The sequence below is a fragment of the Lolium rigidum genome, chromosome 1 (genome assembly GCF_022539505.1).
Source record: "Lolium rigidum isolate FL_2022 chromosome 1, APGP_CSIRO_Lrig_0.1, whole genome shotgun sequence".
Taxonomy (NCBI): Eukaryota; Viridiplantae; Streptophyta; class Magnoliopsida; order Poales; family Poaceae; genus Lolium; species Lolium rigidum.
The window spans coordinates 29,084,964-29,103,433 of record NC_061508.1 but is presented as its reverse complement, the minus strand read 5'-3'; the positions used below and the strand labels follow the sequence as shown (position 1 = coordinate 29,103,433).

General features: G+C 41.7%; 1 protein-coding gene and 1 long non-coding RNA gene across 2 annotated transcripts; one reads left to right on the top strand and one right to left on the bottom strand.

Annotated features, from left to right (window-relative positions):
* Positions 1-5,494: 5,494 nt before the first annotated feature.
* On the top strand, positions 5,495-9,171 carry LOC124685134 (cystathionine beta-lyase, chloroplastic; the record flags this gene model as incomplete). The annotated part of the gene is given in 12 exon segments (XM_047219453.1): positions 5,495-5,765; positions 5,853-5,965; positions 6,618-6,688; positions 6,786-6,877; positions 6,981-7,068; positions 7,156-7,267; positions 7,387-7,483; positions 7,569-7,650; positions 7,998-8,115; positions 8,310-8,417; positions 8,537-8,639; positions 8,836-9,171. Coding segments are annotated over 12 exon segments (1,431 nt in total), but the record flags the coding sequence as incomplete, so codon positions are not given.
* Positions 9,172-10,784: 1,613 nt separating this feature from the next.
* Positions 10,785-11,452, bottom strand: LOC124670285. Its single transcript, XR_006992469.1, has 2 exons — positions 11,344-11,452; positions 10,785-11,113 (listed from the first exon to the last, which is right to left on the bottom strand). It is a non-coding gene; the product is annotated as an uncharacterized LOC124670285 (long non-coding RNA).
* Between the last annotated feature and the right edge of the window lie 7,018 nt (positions 11,453-18,470).

The window sequence follows — 18,470 nt, the reverse complement described above, 5'->3', positions numbered from 1 at the left end:
TTCGAGATGCACCACGTCCGGGCCACCATACGCGACGTTTTGGCCGCTTTCGTCGGGCTAGGTGGCCTCAAAAACGAGAAAAAAAAGTTTTGACATGCACCACGGAGGGACCAAAAATCGTCGGCCATGGTACACCAGCAACCACGGCGCGACTTCAACTTCGTCGGCCATGGCAACTTTTCTTGTAGTGAATGTAACAAGATGATTGATCAATCTCAAAAGATATGGGACTCATAGATAAAGTCAAGATCTCTCCAATCCCATTTTCATTAGTAATACAATTAATATTATCAAGTAACATAGGACCATCATCTAGAGATTTATCATAAACATTTGCCAAGCAAAACTCTTTAGTACCATGCATTTCGACATCAGGCACAAACAAAGCATTATCATAAGATTTATCAAAGTAGCATGGATTATCATGAATAACAGTAGCATAATTATTCTCACAAGTTTTACTCATAGGGAATATTTCAAGAGAATCCACAGGAACATAACATTCATCCGCCTTCGGTAAGCATGAAGGACAATCAAATAGTGTAAGAGATAAAGAGTTACTCTCATTAGAAGGTTGGCATGGGTAGCTAATCCATTCTTCCTTCCTTTGTTCATCACTCTCCTCTTCTTTTTCATCCAATGAGCTTTCAGGTTCATCAATTTCTTCTTCTTTTTCATCCAATGAGCTTTCAGGTTCATCAATTTCTTCTTCCACTGGTTCCTGCAAATTGTGAGTGCATTCTTGTGCATTAATGAGTCTCTCTTTGTAATTAATGATATAAGGATTATCGCTGTAGCTTTCTATGCAAAAATTATGGATAGAAGAGACATAATCTTTAAGGTCCTTACAAACAACACAAGTTTCATAATTTTTAGCAATGAAGGATTCAATCTCAGAAGCTCCCATAAACAAAACAAATTGTTCTACTTCTTCGAACCCAAAATGAATATAGCTATTCCAATTATAGTTCTTAATTAAAACTTCCTCACTAAAGCCACATTGAAATTTAAGATGTTTAGTATCCTGTTGAGAGCAACAGTTTATATCATGGCGTTTAAGCAAGATTTTAGCAATTGTATTCAATTTTTCTATCACAGCACTCATAACTTTTCCCGTTCTTGATTCTCTATAGTTATTATATAATTCTATAAGCTCCAAATAGGTTGTAGGTTCTTCCATAACAACAGTTTTTTATTTTTCGGTTTTTCAAATTTTTATGGATTTTCGGGTATATAGGAGAAATAAAACAAAACAAAAAGAAACTAGACAAAAGTAAACTAAGCAAAATAATACTAGACAGGAATAAACTAAGCACAAAGAAACTAGACAAAAGTAAACTAAGCAAAACAAAATAAAATAAAACATAGAGAGAGGTAGAGTGTACTCCCCAGGTGAACTTATGAGTAGAGCTACTATTTCCCGGCAACGGCGCCAGAAAATAGTCTTGATAACCCACAAGTATAGGGGATCGCAACAGTCTTCGAGGGAAGTAAAACCCAAATTTATTGATTCGACACAAGGGGAGGTAAAGAATACTTATAAGCCTTAACAAGCGAGTCGTCAATTCAGTTGCACTGGAAAAGCACTAGTAACGGGGGTGATGTGAAAGTAGCGATGATATGAGAGCGATAGTAATAGTAACACAGCAGCAGTAACAGTAATATGAGAGCAATGGCACCAGAAAATAGTTGATACTACTTCCAATGACATGTAGAACGAGTATATGATGATGAAAGATGGACCGGGGTTCCCAGCTATCTACACTAAAGGTAACTCTCCAATATCAAGTGTTGGGTGAACAAATTACAGTTGGGCAATTGATAAGATTGAAATAGCATTAAGACAGAACATCAAGATCATTAATCATGTAGGCATGTTTTCCATATATAGTCATACGTGCTCGCAATGAGAAAGTTGTACAACATCTTTTGTCCTACCAGCCGGTGGCAGCCGGGCCTCTAGGGAATCTACTAGAAATTAAGGTACTCCTTTTAATAGAGCACCGGAGCAAAGCATTAACACTCCGTGAAAACATGTGATCCTCATACCTAAGCCTTTCCCTCTAGTTGTCCCAATTTCTGTCACTTTGGGGCCTTTGGTTCCGGACATAGACATGTGCATACAACTTGTAGATACAATCTAAGCAATAAGTATAGAGCTTAAATCTAAGATCATGCCACTCGGGCCCTAGTGACAAGCATTAAACACAACAAGATTGCGGCAACAATAACTTCACAACTTTATAGACGGACTAATCATAATGTAACAATCCATCGGATCCCAACAAACACAACACCGATTACATCAGATGAATCTCAATCATGTAAGGCAGCTCATGAGATCATTGTATTGAAGTACATGGGGGAGAGAATACCAACTAGCTACGGCTAGAACCCGTAGTCCATGGGGGAACTACTCACGGAGCATGATGGAGGCGATGGCGTTGATGGAGATGGCTTCGGGGGCACTTCCCCGTCCCGGCAGGGTGCCGGAACAGAGACTTCTGTCCCCCGAAAAGGAGTTTCGCGATGGTGGCGGCGCCCCTGGAGTCTTTCTGGAGTTTCGTCAATTGGTGTCGCGTTTTTAGGTCGAAAGGGCTTATATAGGCGAAGAGTCGGAGTCGGAGGGGCCACGGGGCCACCTCACACTAGGGCGGCGCGCCCCCCTCCTGGGCCGCGCCGGCCACACGTGTGGGGCCCCCAGGGCACCCCTCTGGTCCCCCTTTGACTTTCTGGAAGGTTCCGGGAAAAATAAGATGTTGGGTCTTCGTTTCGTCGAATTCCAGAATATTGCCCGAACGGCCTTTACGGAATCAACGAAACGACAAGCTGCCCTTCGGCATCTCGTTAATAGGTTAGTTCTGGAAAACGCACAAAAACATTATAAAGTGTAAGCAAAACATGTAAGTATTGTCATAAAACAAGCATGGAACATCAGAAATTATAGGTACGTTGAAGACGTATCAGTGAGCTATAAAAATATCAATACATGTTTCACATTTCACTTTCACAAAGTTCCTAGGAGCACGTGCTAAGAGGAGTGGGCTCTCATGCAAGAGTCAGCTGGCTCTAAGAGATAAAATATTATAAGTTTGCTTAGTTGGAGGAGAGAGATTAGGAGAGAGAAAGGAAGTGGGCTCTTATCTAATAGTCAGCTCTAGCACGTGCTCCTAGGCACTATGTGGGACTAAATGGTGAGCCATGTATTGTAAAAATACTACACTTTTATAGCTTACTATTGTACATGCTAGCTATAAGTTGACCATAGTTGATGTGTTAAATTGTTATAGCTGGCTGCCGGCTACACTATTGTTCTTGCTCTAAAGATGACTCTTGCATGAGAGCTCACTCCTCTTCTCTCTCTCTCTCCTCCTCTATCTCCTCCAACTAGGTAAGAATATATTATTTTAATCCTTATAGTCAGCTTACTAGGATTTATTGTACTTGGTTTAATGTCTTTCTCACATGAGGTGCAATCAATTAATTTCACATTTTTTCAAGGATACAATTAATTCCACATTGATAACTCGTGGTAGGCTTCACCGGGCTCTAGCTACGAGAGCAACCCATCTGTCGATGACAGGGCGTTTCTAACATTTTGGTGCTCGACTAAAATCCTAAATGTTCCCCAATTTTGTAGTTTCGCTAAGGTTCAGATTTTTTTAATACTAAGAGACAGGCGGAAAAGAATGGCCAGAAGAAATGCACATGGACAAAACATAGCGTGATAGGGAGGATATTAACAGAGCTGTTTAAATCAAGAGAACGTTAAAAGAAAAATGTTTTGTGAAAACATAGAAACAATTTTTTTTGGCAAACCTATACCTCTTTTATTCATTGAAAGTTATAGTTACATGGTTCACAAGAAAATGTACTCCCTCTATTCCGCAAAAAGTGTCAACTTTTTAAAAATTTAGATACATTTAGACACTATCTAACAGGTAGATACATTTAAATTTTGTCAACATTGAGACACTTTTGGTGGGATGGATGGAGTATAATAAAAACAGGAAATTCATCTGTCTACACAGAAGAAGCAGATCCGATGGCCAATCTAGCAAATTCATTCGCTACACTATTAGACTCTCTACCTACATGATCAAACTGAACTTAGATAAAACCACCCGCTAAATAATAGCTGCCAAGAAAGATCCGAGTCTCTACTCCATGACTTACTGCTCAGTTCTTCATGGTATTGATGCACCCTGAGTTGATGATGATCTTGTTACAACCAATTGATTGAACTAAGGATACGCCTTGATTGAGAGCTATGGCTTATGTTGTGGCACTTTTTAGACGTCAAGAAGTAGAGGTCGTAGGCTCGGAGCCCACGTGGCCTTAGAATTTATGGGCTACTGCCCCTAAACCAGTCAAACACAATAATAGATACTTAGATTATTTTTCCACGTTCATTAGTGATCTAGTGATCGTAGATAAGAAATCCGAATCCGAAATCTTTTAATTGAGATGTTTCTACATGTTGTCTCCTAAAGAAAAGTACGATTACAACTAAATATACTTTCTAAGAAAGCTCACCCAAATGATCCACATGACCTCACCCAAATCTCGGCACACATTGTTTCGGTGAGTCTAAAGAGTAAAGACAATGTAATGTGAAAACATATTATAGATAAAAGTATAAGTATTTATTATACGAATTTAATATAAGTAGATTCACCGTAAAATATGTTTTCATAATATGATTAATTCATGTTGTAAATGTTTATACTTTCTTTATTATACTTGGTCAAACTTTGTAAGTTTTAACTTTTGAATAAACTTTATAAGCCGTAATCGAAGCAGTAGAATAGTTGCAACATGATGTCCATTCAAAATGCTTGATGGATAGAAGTTGTACATAAAAAGGGACAAAATTTTGCACAAAGTGGCTTTTGTACATCATGAGAAACAAATAAATCCTCCCAAATTTTTTGAGTCATGTAAACGTTTTACAACAAAATATAATACGACTCAAAACCGTCCCTGGTAAAAAAGGGGGTTAATTATATATGCGACATTGTAATTTTTTGGTTATTTCAGATACACCATCGCAATTTCATCTTTTTAACTCTATACGTTTCATAGATGCCATTTTGCGGATTTAAACACACATGCCAAACAATATACGCTTGTATTTCTGTCAAACTACATATGTATAATGGTGGCCCCACCTAAAAAATGGTCACATAAATCGAACAAAGTATACTGTATTTGCAAAAAAGGGATTGACCAAAGTGTTTGCAAAATCTGGATCGTGCGTGGTATGCGCACTCGCGCAGCCTTTTTAACCGTGTAGAGTGGAAAAGCTGGTCCATTGAATCTAGACGCGATATCCCATTTTCGTGAAAGTAGCAACGGTTTGTCTCACTGATTCTCGGCTCCACCTGTCAGTCCTCCCAATCCCGTCCCAATTATTCTCAACCAAAAAATAAAAATCCCATCCCATTTCGCTATCAAACAAGCTCCCGCTTCCCCACTATCGCTTACCATGACCGCCGCCGCCGCCGCCGCCGCCACCTCTGCCGGCCGTCTCTTCCTCCTCCAGTCCAACCCAAACCTCTCGCCCCCATGCTCCAACTCTAGCCTCACTTCCGCCCAAACCCTCCGTCTCCCCTCCCTGCGCCTCACGCTCTCCCATCGCATGGCAGCGGCCACGCCCAAGACGCCGGCGGCGATCGCCGGACCCTCCGGCGACTCTGAGCGCGATTTGAGCGCTTCCGCAGTCTCCATGGAGGCGCTTGGGTCCGTTGAATCCACGGATGATGGTGGGTTGTGGGATTTTAGCAATTTCTTAGATGGGACTTTGTGCTGGTTTCGGTGGAATTGCATATAATGTTTGCATTTTGGTGTAGGTTTGGAGATGAAGGAGCCGAGCGTGGCCACGATACTGACCAGCTTCGAGAACTCGTTCGATAAGTATGGGGCTCTGAGCACGCCGCTGTACCAGACAGCCACGTTCAAGCAGGTAACTAGGGTTACAGCCAAATGACCATGACAAGCTAAATTCAGTCCATGTTTTATCAATGCACCTTGGTTGCTGTCTACAAGCACATCCTAGTTTTTTACCTCCTGCTTCTGATGATATTTCATAGTAGGCAGTGTACCATTGCAATCAATTGAGTTTATGATTTTAGTTTGCGTTTCCACTACATATCAATCTATAAGATAAATCTTTTAATCCTGTTGAAGCCTGAACAATTCTAGGACCCTGGAAGTTCCTGTGCTAAAATGATGCCCATCAAGTATACCATGTTACAGAGAACTTAGCTTGACGAACCAAGTTATGTACGGAGTACTTGCAGTAATTCATCACATCTTTGTTATCTTGATTTTTTAGCCCTTCTTGTCCTTTTTTTTCGCTCTCTCAAACAATACTATGGTATGAAGTTGTTACATTCAGGGAATAATTTAGTTATGTGGACTGTTCACAGTTCTGGATCTATATAGGAATTGTAGTATGCTGATATCAGTAATATATTTTTGAATGAATATTTGTTGGTCTTTGGCTGTGAGGACCAGTAGCTGAAATCTTGGAAGTGTATGGTGGGTCATGGTTTGCACTTTTGACTTTTCTTTCATTGATTTCTAGTAGCTTAGTCCTCAATTTTATTTTCCAGCCTTCAGCAACTGTCAATGGTGCTTATGATTATACTAGAAGTGGCAACCCTACTCGTGATGTTCTTCAGAGGTCAGTCTCACTCCAACTGCTTATTCTTGTTTACTATGTGTAGTTTAAATATATATAAATTATTTACTGGTTTTTATAAATTCGACCACACCTTCAGTCTCATGGCTAAGCTCGAGAAGGCAGACCAAGCATTCTGCTTCACCAGTGGGATGGCAGCACTAGCTGCAGTAACACACCTCCTCCAGTCTGGTAAGTAACTCATATATTTCTTTGTGTGCTCTTATGTTTAACACTTATTGTCATTGAATCTGCATGTGTTTGTGAACTCATTTGGCAAATGCACAATTCTCAGGACAAGAAATAGTGGCTGGAGAGGACATATATGGTGGCTCTGATCGTCTACTCTCACAAGTCGTCCCAAGAAATGGAGTTATAGTCAAGTTAGTTCTACTATTTTTTTTGCACATTTGTCCTCTTGTTTTCTTTTGCGCTCACTTATATGTAACATATGTATTGTGACTCGATAGACGAGTGGATACAACCAAAATTAGCGAGGTGGCTTCTGCAATTGGACCCTTGACTAGATTAGTTTGGCTTGAAAGTCCTACCAATCCCCGTCAACAAATTACTGATATAAAGGTAATACTGTTGATATATGCATGTCATTTACCATGAAGAATGTATCTAAGATTTAATATATCTGATGTACTTTCTTAGTTACTATGCTTATTCTAACCAGTGTTTTCTGTACCTCACAGAAAATCTCAGAGATAGCTCATTCTCATGGTGCTATTGTTTTGGTGGACAACAGCATTATGTCTCCAGTGCTTTCCCGTCCTATAGAACTTGGAGCAGGTATAAAATCATTTATTTACTTAACAAAGAAATATCATCTTTCCATCCCAGTCTACTCTACGGCAATTTGTTGTCTTATGTGCAGATATTGTGATGCACTCAGCTACCAAATTTATAGCCGGACATAGTGATCTTATGGCTGGAATTCTTGCAGTGAAGGGTGAAAGGTCTGTTTTATTCCTTTCTCCCTGTTACTAACGATCACACCGACGTTTCATCCTCAGTCGCGTTTGCTATTTGTATGTTTACTGCTACTCATAGTTAACTGTCAGTATCTCCTGGCGACTACTTGGTACGCGTAGTATCTTATAATAAACTCTGTACCTTTTCCCTATAAATTACTGTGCGATGTGAATATTTCTGAGCTGCTGGCCTAAACGCTAATAGGCTGTTTCTCTGTTTCTTATGGAATATAGCTACTAAATACTCCTTCAAATACATTGAGTGTAGATTTTTTTAGTTGAAATAGCTGTGAACTCTCGGAGTAGTAACTTCTTCCAACTGCTAACAACAGCCTGGCTAAGGAAATTGCATTTCTGCAAAATGCCGAAGGATCAGGTCTGGCACCTTTTGATTGCTGGCTTTGCTTGAGAGGAATCAAAACCATGGCTTTGCGGGTGGAGAAGCAACAGGTGATATTTTACTGTAAATGTAATGTAATAACTTGTATGTTTAAAAGTACATTACTTATTACCGACAAATTTTGGAGGGCTCCATGAAATGCTGCTATTAACTTTGTATTGGTTCTATTCATTTCATTTGTTAAAGATGTTCGTCTTTGTACACATTTTTCTAACAAGACTGATGCTTATTTTATTGTTTGTAGGATAATGCCCAAAAGATTGCTGAATTCCTAGCTTCTCATCCAAGGGTCAAGCAGGTGAACTATGCAGGACTTCCTGACCACCCAGGCCGATCTCTACACTACTCCCAGGTGCTTTTCGACTTTCCAATTTCCCGCATTAAGTAGCTTAAGTCACCCTTCAGATCCTTCAGGCCACTTTCTCAGCAGTTTGGTTGCAACATTTGTTTCATTTCATTTTTATTTTGCAGGCAAAAGGAGCAGGATCTGTTCTCAGTTTCCTAACTGGTTCATTGTCTCTCTCGAAGCACGTTGTCGAGACAACAAAGTACTTCAACGTAACAGTTAGCTTTGGTGAGCATTCAGACGACTTATATTTCTTATCTCCTTGGTTTGCCATCATCATATAGCTGCCAATTAGAAAACCTTAGCAAAGCTGGTCCATAAAGAAATGCTTACTGGTCATATTTATTTTCTGACCAAATGCTTTGGTGACTAGTCTTGTACGATTTTTTGCATATGTGCTAACCCAATTTACATGTCAATGCAGGAAGCGTGAAGTCGCTCATAAGCTTGCCCTGCTTCATGTCGCACGCGAGCATCCCATCTGCGGTGCGTGAGGAGCGCGGGCTGACTGATGATCTAGTCCGGATATCGGTGGGCATCGAGGATGTAGAAGACCTCATAGCAGATCTTGATTATGCGCTCCGTTCCGGTCCAGCTTAGAGCATATACAATCTGGTGTGTGTTGCGCTCGGGGTTTTGGGTTCGTGAAGCTGTAGATGTGATATGTCTTGGTGTCTTGTGATTCATTGGTTGATTGCAACAGTAATAAATGCAAACTAGGTGAATAAGCGCGCTTGGCCGTGCCGCCTACAACACGTTTTGACATTCGGTGTTAGGAGTGATGGGTTTACGGGTGGAGATGGTCGCATTGGTAAGTCTGTATATCTTCTCAGGGTGAATGGTGATGAGCAACCCTGACACACGGCGGAGGCCCCTACCTCACCTGGAAGATCAGCATGACCTTGCTCCCGCACAATGACCAAAGAGAAAGCAACAGAACACGTCGTACAATAAAACCCTAGCAAGAACCGACACCCATGCGAGAGGCTCACAGCTAGCCAGGGGCGAGCAGGGGACACCCCCCCCCCCTCCCCAATGTGTCGCAAATAACATATTATTGTAGCAAACTTAACTATTACTACTAGCAAAAGTGCCCGTGCGATGCACCGGGAAAAAAACTGAAGCACTCCAATGAATCATCCGTGCTGACATTTCTCCTACGTGGCATCATCGATAAAGGTGGTCACATTTTTTTTTATTTTTATGACAAATATGATTAAGTCTAAGAAGATGAACTTGTGAGCCTCACGTTGCACCGACTCCAAACATCGCGACTTATATTCATTGTTGTTGATATCCTGTGCAATTTAAACTTCTTGCATACTCTATTTTCACACATTTGCACAATATAATTCCATGGACTTGTTGTGATGGTTTGTGACACCCATACATGTGTTTAAAAAATAGTATTATTTTTTGAAAACCTTGTTACCACTCACAGATACATGCAAAGGTAATAAGGCACTCCCGCTTCTCTCTCCCTATCACCTGCTCGCGAAGTGCGAAACGTGCCAGCACTAAACAGCTGCATAGGGAATTATTAGGGAAGCGTGCATGGCGACATGGCGTCTTTGCGCGGGAGCTCTCGCCCACAGAAGCGGATGAGCTTGGGACCGAGACTCCCACAAGGCCACAGCCGCCCTACTCCAAGTGCACCCACGCGAGACACGATCCTTGCCACAGCCGCCCTACTCCAAGTGCACCCACGCGAGACACGATCCTTGCTTTTTTTCTCGGAAGATCCTCCCATCCAATCTGGCATCCAACCGGCGGCACTATTCCCGATTTTACTTTAGCTCACACCAAGCATCCTCTTTTCAATTCAATTCATGCTATAGCAGCAGAGCATCCAACGCCTTTCTAATTCATGCATGCCACAATTTCAGACCAGGCTACGGTGATGTTTCTTGTTGATTCCCTTGCTGATATTCCAAGTAATTTTCAAGTATATGAATCGGTAGGACTTATTGCCAGGTAACGATGTGGGACTATTCAACCCAGATTCTATTGCAGTTGATTTTTTTAGGGACGATCGATGGTTGCTTCAAGTGCCTTTGTGGCCCACGAAAAAGGCGATGAAAAGCGATCACGGCCGGAGAGCAAAAACTGCCGTGACACGAAACTGAGCGCGCGACGAAACGGCAGGCCCACACGTAATGAAACGCCAGTAATAAAATTATTGCCTTCAATTTGCACGATAACATCAAGAATTAATGCGCGCTATTTGAGCCACAACGTACTCCGTACGAGTACTTTTAATCTCAACAATTACTTTTGGTTGTGACAAAATTTAAAGAATTAAAAATATTTTTAATCGAATCAGTATACCTGTCGGAACAAAAATTAACTAAGACCAGATAAAAAAAATTCATGTCAGCATTAGTCAACGCTAGCCAAATCTTACTGCTAATATGATACTAATCCTTTGATCACCAATTCATCATGCATATTTTTATGCCAGCAGCACCGCTTACAGCTACAAACAATCTAACACCTGTCTGATTCAGCTATCAACGAAGTAGTGCGTGTGGCCTTTGGCGGCTGGACGCGAATATGCTTGACTGCTAGTCATAGCCACCATTGGCGATGCCCATGCCATCTTCTCGAAGACGCTGGCCAACTTAGAGAAACATGATAATGACCTCTAGTCAAACAATGCAGAAAAAACAAATCTGCCAAGTTTTCCATGATTAGATCTGGATCTACAAAAATAAACATGGAAGCAAATCAGATCGGAAGAAATTCGCCTGAAGAATTCATGGAGGAAAGTAATATCGGGAGAAACATGGAGAATCGATCGGAAGCAAATCGCATGAAAAATTAATGGAGGAAAGTATTATCGGGAGAAACATGGAGAATCGATGGAGGTTGGGAAATGGAAATATGCCTCTACTGGGGCTGGGCATGGGGTTAGGTATGGATTAGCAGGTACCGGATGATTAGCAGGTACCGGATGGCTCGTCGGGTGGCTTAGCAGGTGCGAGGAAGATGGCTGGGTGCCCGGCGGGAGGCCGGTCGGCCCGGCGGGAGGTCGGTCGGTGGCGGCTCGCTGTGCAACGGGCAGGAGCCAGAGCGAGGGGATTTTTGGGACTGGGCCGGTGAGGTGAGAGAAATAGGAGCGAACCGGTATGCTGGCAATTGCTGTAATATGCGATTTGGTGGGAGGGCAAAATGGTCCGAAAAAAAGTTGGACGAAAATTTTGGCAGAAACCTTAGCTCCTTTATTATTAGGTATAGATAATTCTGCAAAAATAATAAAAAAACTAGGATGACCGCATAAAAAATGTATAGACGCTCTCGAAGATAGAAGCCAGACACGTTGCTATTGCTTGGTAGTCACTTACAGTATATTCACCTACACAAGGTTTTGAACATTTCTACCCTCCAATCTTAATAATTTTTTTTTAGATTAACTTGAACAAGATTGTCCCTTCAATGTTTGGGAGTTCCCTTTGCACTTCTAAAAACTCTAAAATAAACATTCCAACAACGATCCAATGGTCTTGAATGTTGATAAAACAAGAACATATGCGATTACTTGCATTGGGGAAAAATAATATTGCCGTACCAATAACCAAGGGTATATCCAAATCAATGGATTTCGTTTATACATTAGAAACTTGGTAGTACAAAATGAGAAACGAGTTGAAGGAACAAGCTTATTGTGGCAAAAAAATACATTATTTATCAAGAAGATGACAAATCAAAGAAAATAACTATGAAATGCTATAGTAATATTTTAAATAAACAAAACATCCATGTGTATGAACGGGCAAGAGGCAGATGCACTGTTTGCATGTCAAGTTTGTATCCACGGGCAAGAGGTAGATGCACTGTCTGCATGTCATGTGGCAAGATGCACTGTCTAACGGTCTTGCTCCTAGACCTAGGGTCAGATAAATAGATGCAAGCAACATAGCAAGCTAGCACTTGTTGCACGGCTTAGTAAAATGGTACTCTGAGACACTCAGAAACTCGGTAGCCAAATGACATAACAAAGCAACACAAATACAAGAAAGAAACTAAAAAGAATTTGCACCGTAAAATGGTACTCCGAGACACTCAAAAACTTGGCAGCCAAATGTTGGTTATAGTGTAATTGTCTAATTGTGCATGCTACCATTTCAAAAAAAAGTGCACGCTTCTTTTGTTCAAAGTCATCTCCGTCGGATCGGGGGTGGACGGAGGGCTGCTAAAAATTCCAACCACCATAAAACTTGTATTATTTCCGCATGTCTTGTTGATTAATCGCCCTTTTCTATTCCGATAACTTCCTTTCCATAAGTAGTACCATCCTAAGAAAAACAAGTGCCCAACACATGGCACCAACATGTGGTTTAGTCAATACAAGGAAAGGAATGGCTATCCATGCATTTAGGATATCATACATGAAACTGCCCAACACATGGCACCAACATGTGGTTTAGTCAATACAAGGAAAGGAATGGCTATCCATACATTTAGGATATCATACATGAAACTGGTATCGTGGGCTTGCCATGAATCTATCACGGCCACACTTTCTTCTCCTAAGCATTACTATATATAACATACCAAGTGATGGAGAACACTCATTGCACACCACAAGCCTCCCATCCTCAACAACAACAACCCCCTTAATTACCACGCGAAAGCAACATTGAGAACCGAGCAAAGATGGCGAAAAATGTTAAGAATGATACTATGGCGGTACTCCTTATCTCCATCATGGTGGCTGCGATGTTGCCACCAACGGTGACTGCTCCTAAAGGCTGTTGGGAATTGTCGCAGCTTGGTTCTTGCACAATGCATTGCACTTCGGGGAGCATACATCCATACCTCCTTTACATTTCTTGATGCATTGTTCCCAAAATCCTTCAGCAGCAGCCACTGTTGGTGGCAACATCGCAGCCACCATGATGGCGATAAGGAGTACCGCCATAGTATCATTCTTAACATTTTGCGCCATCTTTGCTCGGTTCTCAATGTTGCTTTCGCGTGGTAAGGGGGTTATTGTTGTTGAGGTTGGGAGGCTTGTGGTGTTCAATGAGTGTTCTCCATCACTGGGTATGTTATATATAGCAATGCTTAGGAGAAGAAAGTGTGGCCGTGATAGATTCATGGCAAGCCCACGATACCAGTTTCATGTATGATATCCTAAATGCATGGATAGCCATTCCTTTCCTTGTATTGACTAAACCACATGTTGGTGCCATGTGTTGGGCACTTGTTTTTTTAGGATGGTACTACTTATGGAAAGGAAGTTATCAGAATAGAAAAGGATGATTAATCAACAAGACACGTGAAAATAATACAAGTATTACGGTGGTTGGAATTTTTAGAAGCCCTCCGTCCACCCCCGATCCGACGGAGGTGACTTTGAACAAAAGAAGCATGCACAATTTTTTTTTTTTTGAAACGCTAGCATGCACAATTAGAAAATTACAATATAACCACCATTTGGCTGCCAAGTTTTTGAGTGTCTCGGAGTACCGTTTTACGGTGCAAATCCTTTTTTAGTTGCCTTCTTGTATTTGTGTTGCTTTGTTGTGTCATTTGGCAGAGTACCGTTTTACTAAGCCGTGCAACAAGTGCTAGCTTGCTATTGGGAACTGCAGTTCATTGCATCTATTTATATGACCCTAGGTCTAGGAGCAAGACCATTAGGCAGTGGGATACGAACTTGATAAAATGTCTCCGGGTGTTGTGATTAGCATGCACCTGACCGACGAGGGGGCGCCGCAAGGTAAAATTCTTACTAGATAAACATTCTTTACATATTTAAATGTGTATATCAATCGAATCAAAATGGTATGAAGTCATTTGTTTACCGTTGTTTGGTTCCTATTAAACGTGAGAGGTTCATCAAACTCGAGTTTGGCCTCTACTTCTTTGACGTCATGGAATACTTCATCCCAAATTTCATAAATTTTATGGATTAACATGAATCCGTGATCACTGTATTGGTGCAACACACAGATAAAATCTACACATTTTAGCCGCAGTGTGAATAAAAAAACTAAAATTAAAGGGACTGAGTACTCAGCAGACGTCTGTTTTCCAATTGGCGAACAGACACTTTTTCTAAACCAATGAAATGATGACAACTGTAAACTGAATAATCAACTCAATGAAAAATACCCAGTTTAAAAATGTGTCTGTTTCGTCTTCACAAAACAGACAGAATTCGTTACAGCCCACCTTTGAGTTCCAAATTGATGAGTATTATCATTTGGTTCTAACAGCTTCTTTAAGCCAAGAACAAATTAAAGCCCATGAAAAAAACATTGAAAAATAACAGAGAAGGCCACGAAGCCTGAAAAACAAAACGGACATCCCATGTAAGCCTACAGACATATGTTTGACCTTTTTCTCCAGCAAGAAACCTCGCCTGCTCCAACCACTCCATCCACACGATCTTCCCCTCGTTTGCTCCAGTCACTGCTCCTCCACGGGAGATCAAGAAGCTCCCATAGGAAAAATTGAGTGGAAGAACACATGTAAAGGTCAGCAACCACTAAATAAGAACAAAGGCAGATATTCTGCAAGAAAATGTACTTATAATTGGGGATTCATTGCAGTCCAAGGTATGGTCCTAAGACAGTAGCAGATTCGTAACTATTTCGTGAATGTGACTATGGGAATGTAGTTACATACCTTGATTATGACCAACTTGTTCATGCACTATTGTTTAGCTGCAGAACCCTGCAACACAACACACTCAGAAATTATTATTAGAAAATACCAAAACGAATAGCCATTTGCAGCAGTTTTCCCTAACCATATGTGCTACAGCAAAAAGCTGAATCTCCATATCATTAAAGAACAAAACCCGTCAACGAAGAAATAATGAGATAACATACATTATGAATGGATAATGAGAAGACTAAATAATGATAGGCTGATTTTTTTAAGAAAAGTTTAGAGGACTAAAATGGGGAATGCATAATGAATAAAGATAGCAAATCAGCTCAAAAAAATAAAGATAGCAATTCAGACATCACTGAATAAATGATGAATGAAGACTGAGATCTGGAAGCACAAATGAATGAGCAAATATGAGACTGATAAAGTGAGAATGAAAAAATGCAAACGACACTGAGTGCTAAGAGCAAAAGATGAACTGAATGCACTAATACAGTGAGATGCTAAAAACTGGAGATAGAATAACCAATGAACTGAAGAAATGATATACATGAATGAGAAAACAGTGTATCACTGATGAGTGAAAAAAAGAGGAAATGAAGACAAATTAAATAGAGACTAAAAATAAAAGACACGTACTCAAGAAACTCAGAAGTGACAATGAATGAGTAAGCCTTGACTGAATAAAAGGTATCAACAAGAACTGAAGAAGAACCAGGACTGGAGAAGAACATGAACACACTGAGATGACTAAGAAAGAATGAACAAACTGATGAACAAGACCGAAAGAGATAATGAAGTAAATAGATCAATGAGTTGACTCATTGATGAAGCCGGAAGCTAATGCAATTCATAGAAACTGAGATAACTCCGAAAATATGAGATTTAACTGAAGAAATACAAGTAGGCAAATATTTTAAAATCTACACCGGGACAAAATAAATATAATAAAAGATAAGCTTAGTGCATGGGCTATTAGAATGAGGGACTAATAGGAATGCACTAGAATTGATGCAGCCTTAGTCAAACTAGATCATGTTGCTGTAGGTGTAGACAAGTTTTATATTTCAACGGACTCATAATATTTGGTGTTAGCGATTCTATGCTAACATTGACTTGTCGTTATCTTTCCAACAAAGTTGGTTTCATGTCAATCGAAGTTCGGGAGCATTTTCTATTTTAAAGAAAAAGAAAAAGGGTTTTGGCATGAAGGAGTTCGGCCCACCGCCCGGAACTGCTGGCCGTGGCACCGGCCAGCCCGGCGCCGATCGGCCCCTGGACCGGTGCACGCTGGGCACAATCCAGGGGAGTTTTCCCTTTCGCCCGGTGTTGGCCCGACCTGCAGCTCGGTTCGGACTGGACTGGCCCGGTCTCACGCCCGGTCGGACCTGGTTGTGGACCGGCTGACCCGGCGCGGACCGGCCCCTGCTCCGGTGGCAACCAGGAGCCAAGTACTGCGCGACAAGATCTGCCCCGGTCACGGTCCGGCGCCAAGCCCGGTTTGGATCGGGCGGTCCGGCCTGTGGCCCGGTTGGACCGGCCCCTGCGCCGGGCTGCCCGGCTGATCGGGCTCCTCGAAGATTTGCTGAGCTGGACATTTCCCCAACGGTTAGATTTCGGCTTGGGCTATAAATAGGCCTTCTTCCACCTTGGGCTAAATAAGTTCATGTACTCTCTCTCCTCCATTGTTGACTTTGAAGAACTTGCCCTATCTCTTGATTCCCCCCCCCCATGATTCTTGCCCATTCTTGAGGGATCTAAGAAGGGAGATCTAGATCTACAATCCCCACTAATCCATTTCTCCTCTAAGTGAGGCGAACCCTTTGGATCTAGATCTTGGAGTCATTTGTTGATTTCCTCTTTGTTCTTCCTCTCTAATCTCATCCTAGCATTTGTTACTTTGGTGGGATTTGAGTGTGAAGAATTTGAACACCTCTAGTGTTCTTGCTTTGCATCATCGCATAATGTTGAGCTCTCCACCACGATTAGTTTGAGTGAGAGACCGTTAGCTTGTTACTCTTGGAGGGAGACCTCCTAGTTGGCTTGGCGGTTGATGCTCCGGTGATCTCTTCAAGAAAAGATTGTGAAGAGGCCCGGGCTTCTCATTCGTGGAGCTTGTGAAGTGGTTTTGGAGCTTTCCATCTTCGGAGTGGAGGAAAAGCTAACCATAAGGAAAGGGCCATTATCCTTCGTGAGTTTGGCTCGGAGAATAGGGTGAGTCTTCGTGGCGTTGGGGAATTCTTCGTGGGACCTCCACCCCTCCAAACGTGACGTACCTTCTTGCAAAGGAAGGGAACATGGGAATACATCCTCGTCTCCGCGTGCCTCGGTTATTTCTATACCCGAGCTTACTTTCCTTGTGATAGCCATCGTGCTTGAAGTACATATATCTTGCTATCACTTGTGCTACATATATCTTGTGCCTATCTTGCTTAGCTCTAGTTGTTGTTGTTGCACTTAGGTGAGCCTAGCATATTTAGGGTTTATGCTTGTGGAATAAACATAGTTTAATTTCGCATTCTTACAAGCCAATCCGTAAGAGCTTTTTAAACGCCTATTCACCCCCCTCTAGGCGACATCTCGTCCTTTCACAGTTGTTGTTTACAGAGTGATGAGGTCCCCATGACCACCACCTCCCATTTGTGGTAATTGATTTTCAGACCAGAATATCCTCAAAGCACATGAGCAAGAATTTTAGATTGGCAATTTGTGTGTCATCATCTTGAATCATAATCAGGGTGTATCTGCGTATTGTAGGTGAGTAATCCCTCCCGGAATCAGATGGGGAACCACTCCTGCTATGTGACCCGCCGCAGCTGCCGAAGATACAATCATTGACAACGCCTCCGCCATGAAATTAAAAAGCAAAGGTGAAAGGGGATCCCCTTGTCTCACCCTATCTTGTTTCTGAAGAAGGGGCCCACTTCTCCATTGATAGATATTGATACGTCTCAAACGTATCTATAATTTCTTATGTTCCATGCTACTTTTATGATGATACTCACATGTTTTATACACACTTTATGTCATTATTATGCATTTTACGGCACTAACCTATTGACGAGATGCCGAAGAGCCAGTTGTTGTTTTTGCTGTAGGATAACGTTGCATAGAAAACAAAAAATTTCCTACCGCGAACACGCAATCCAAGCCAAGATGCAATCTAGAAGACGGTAGCAACGAGGGGTTTATTGAGTCTCACCCTTGAAGAGATTCCAAAGCCTACAAGATGAGGCTCTTGTTGCTGCGGTAGACGTTCACTTGCCGCTTGCAAAAGCGCGTAGAAGATCTTGATCACCGGCGCCACGAACGGGCAGCACCTCCGTACTCGGTCACACGTTCGGTTGTTGATGAAGACGACGTCCACCTCCCGTTCCGGCGGGCAGCGGAAGTAGTAGCTCCTCTTGAATCCGACATCACGACGGCGTGGTGTCG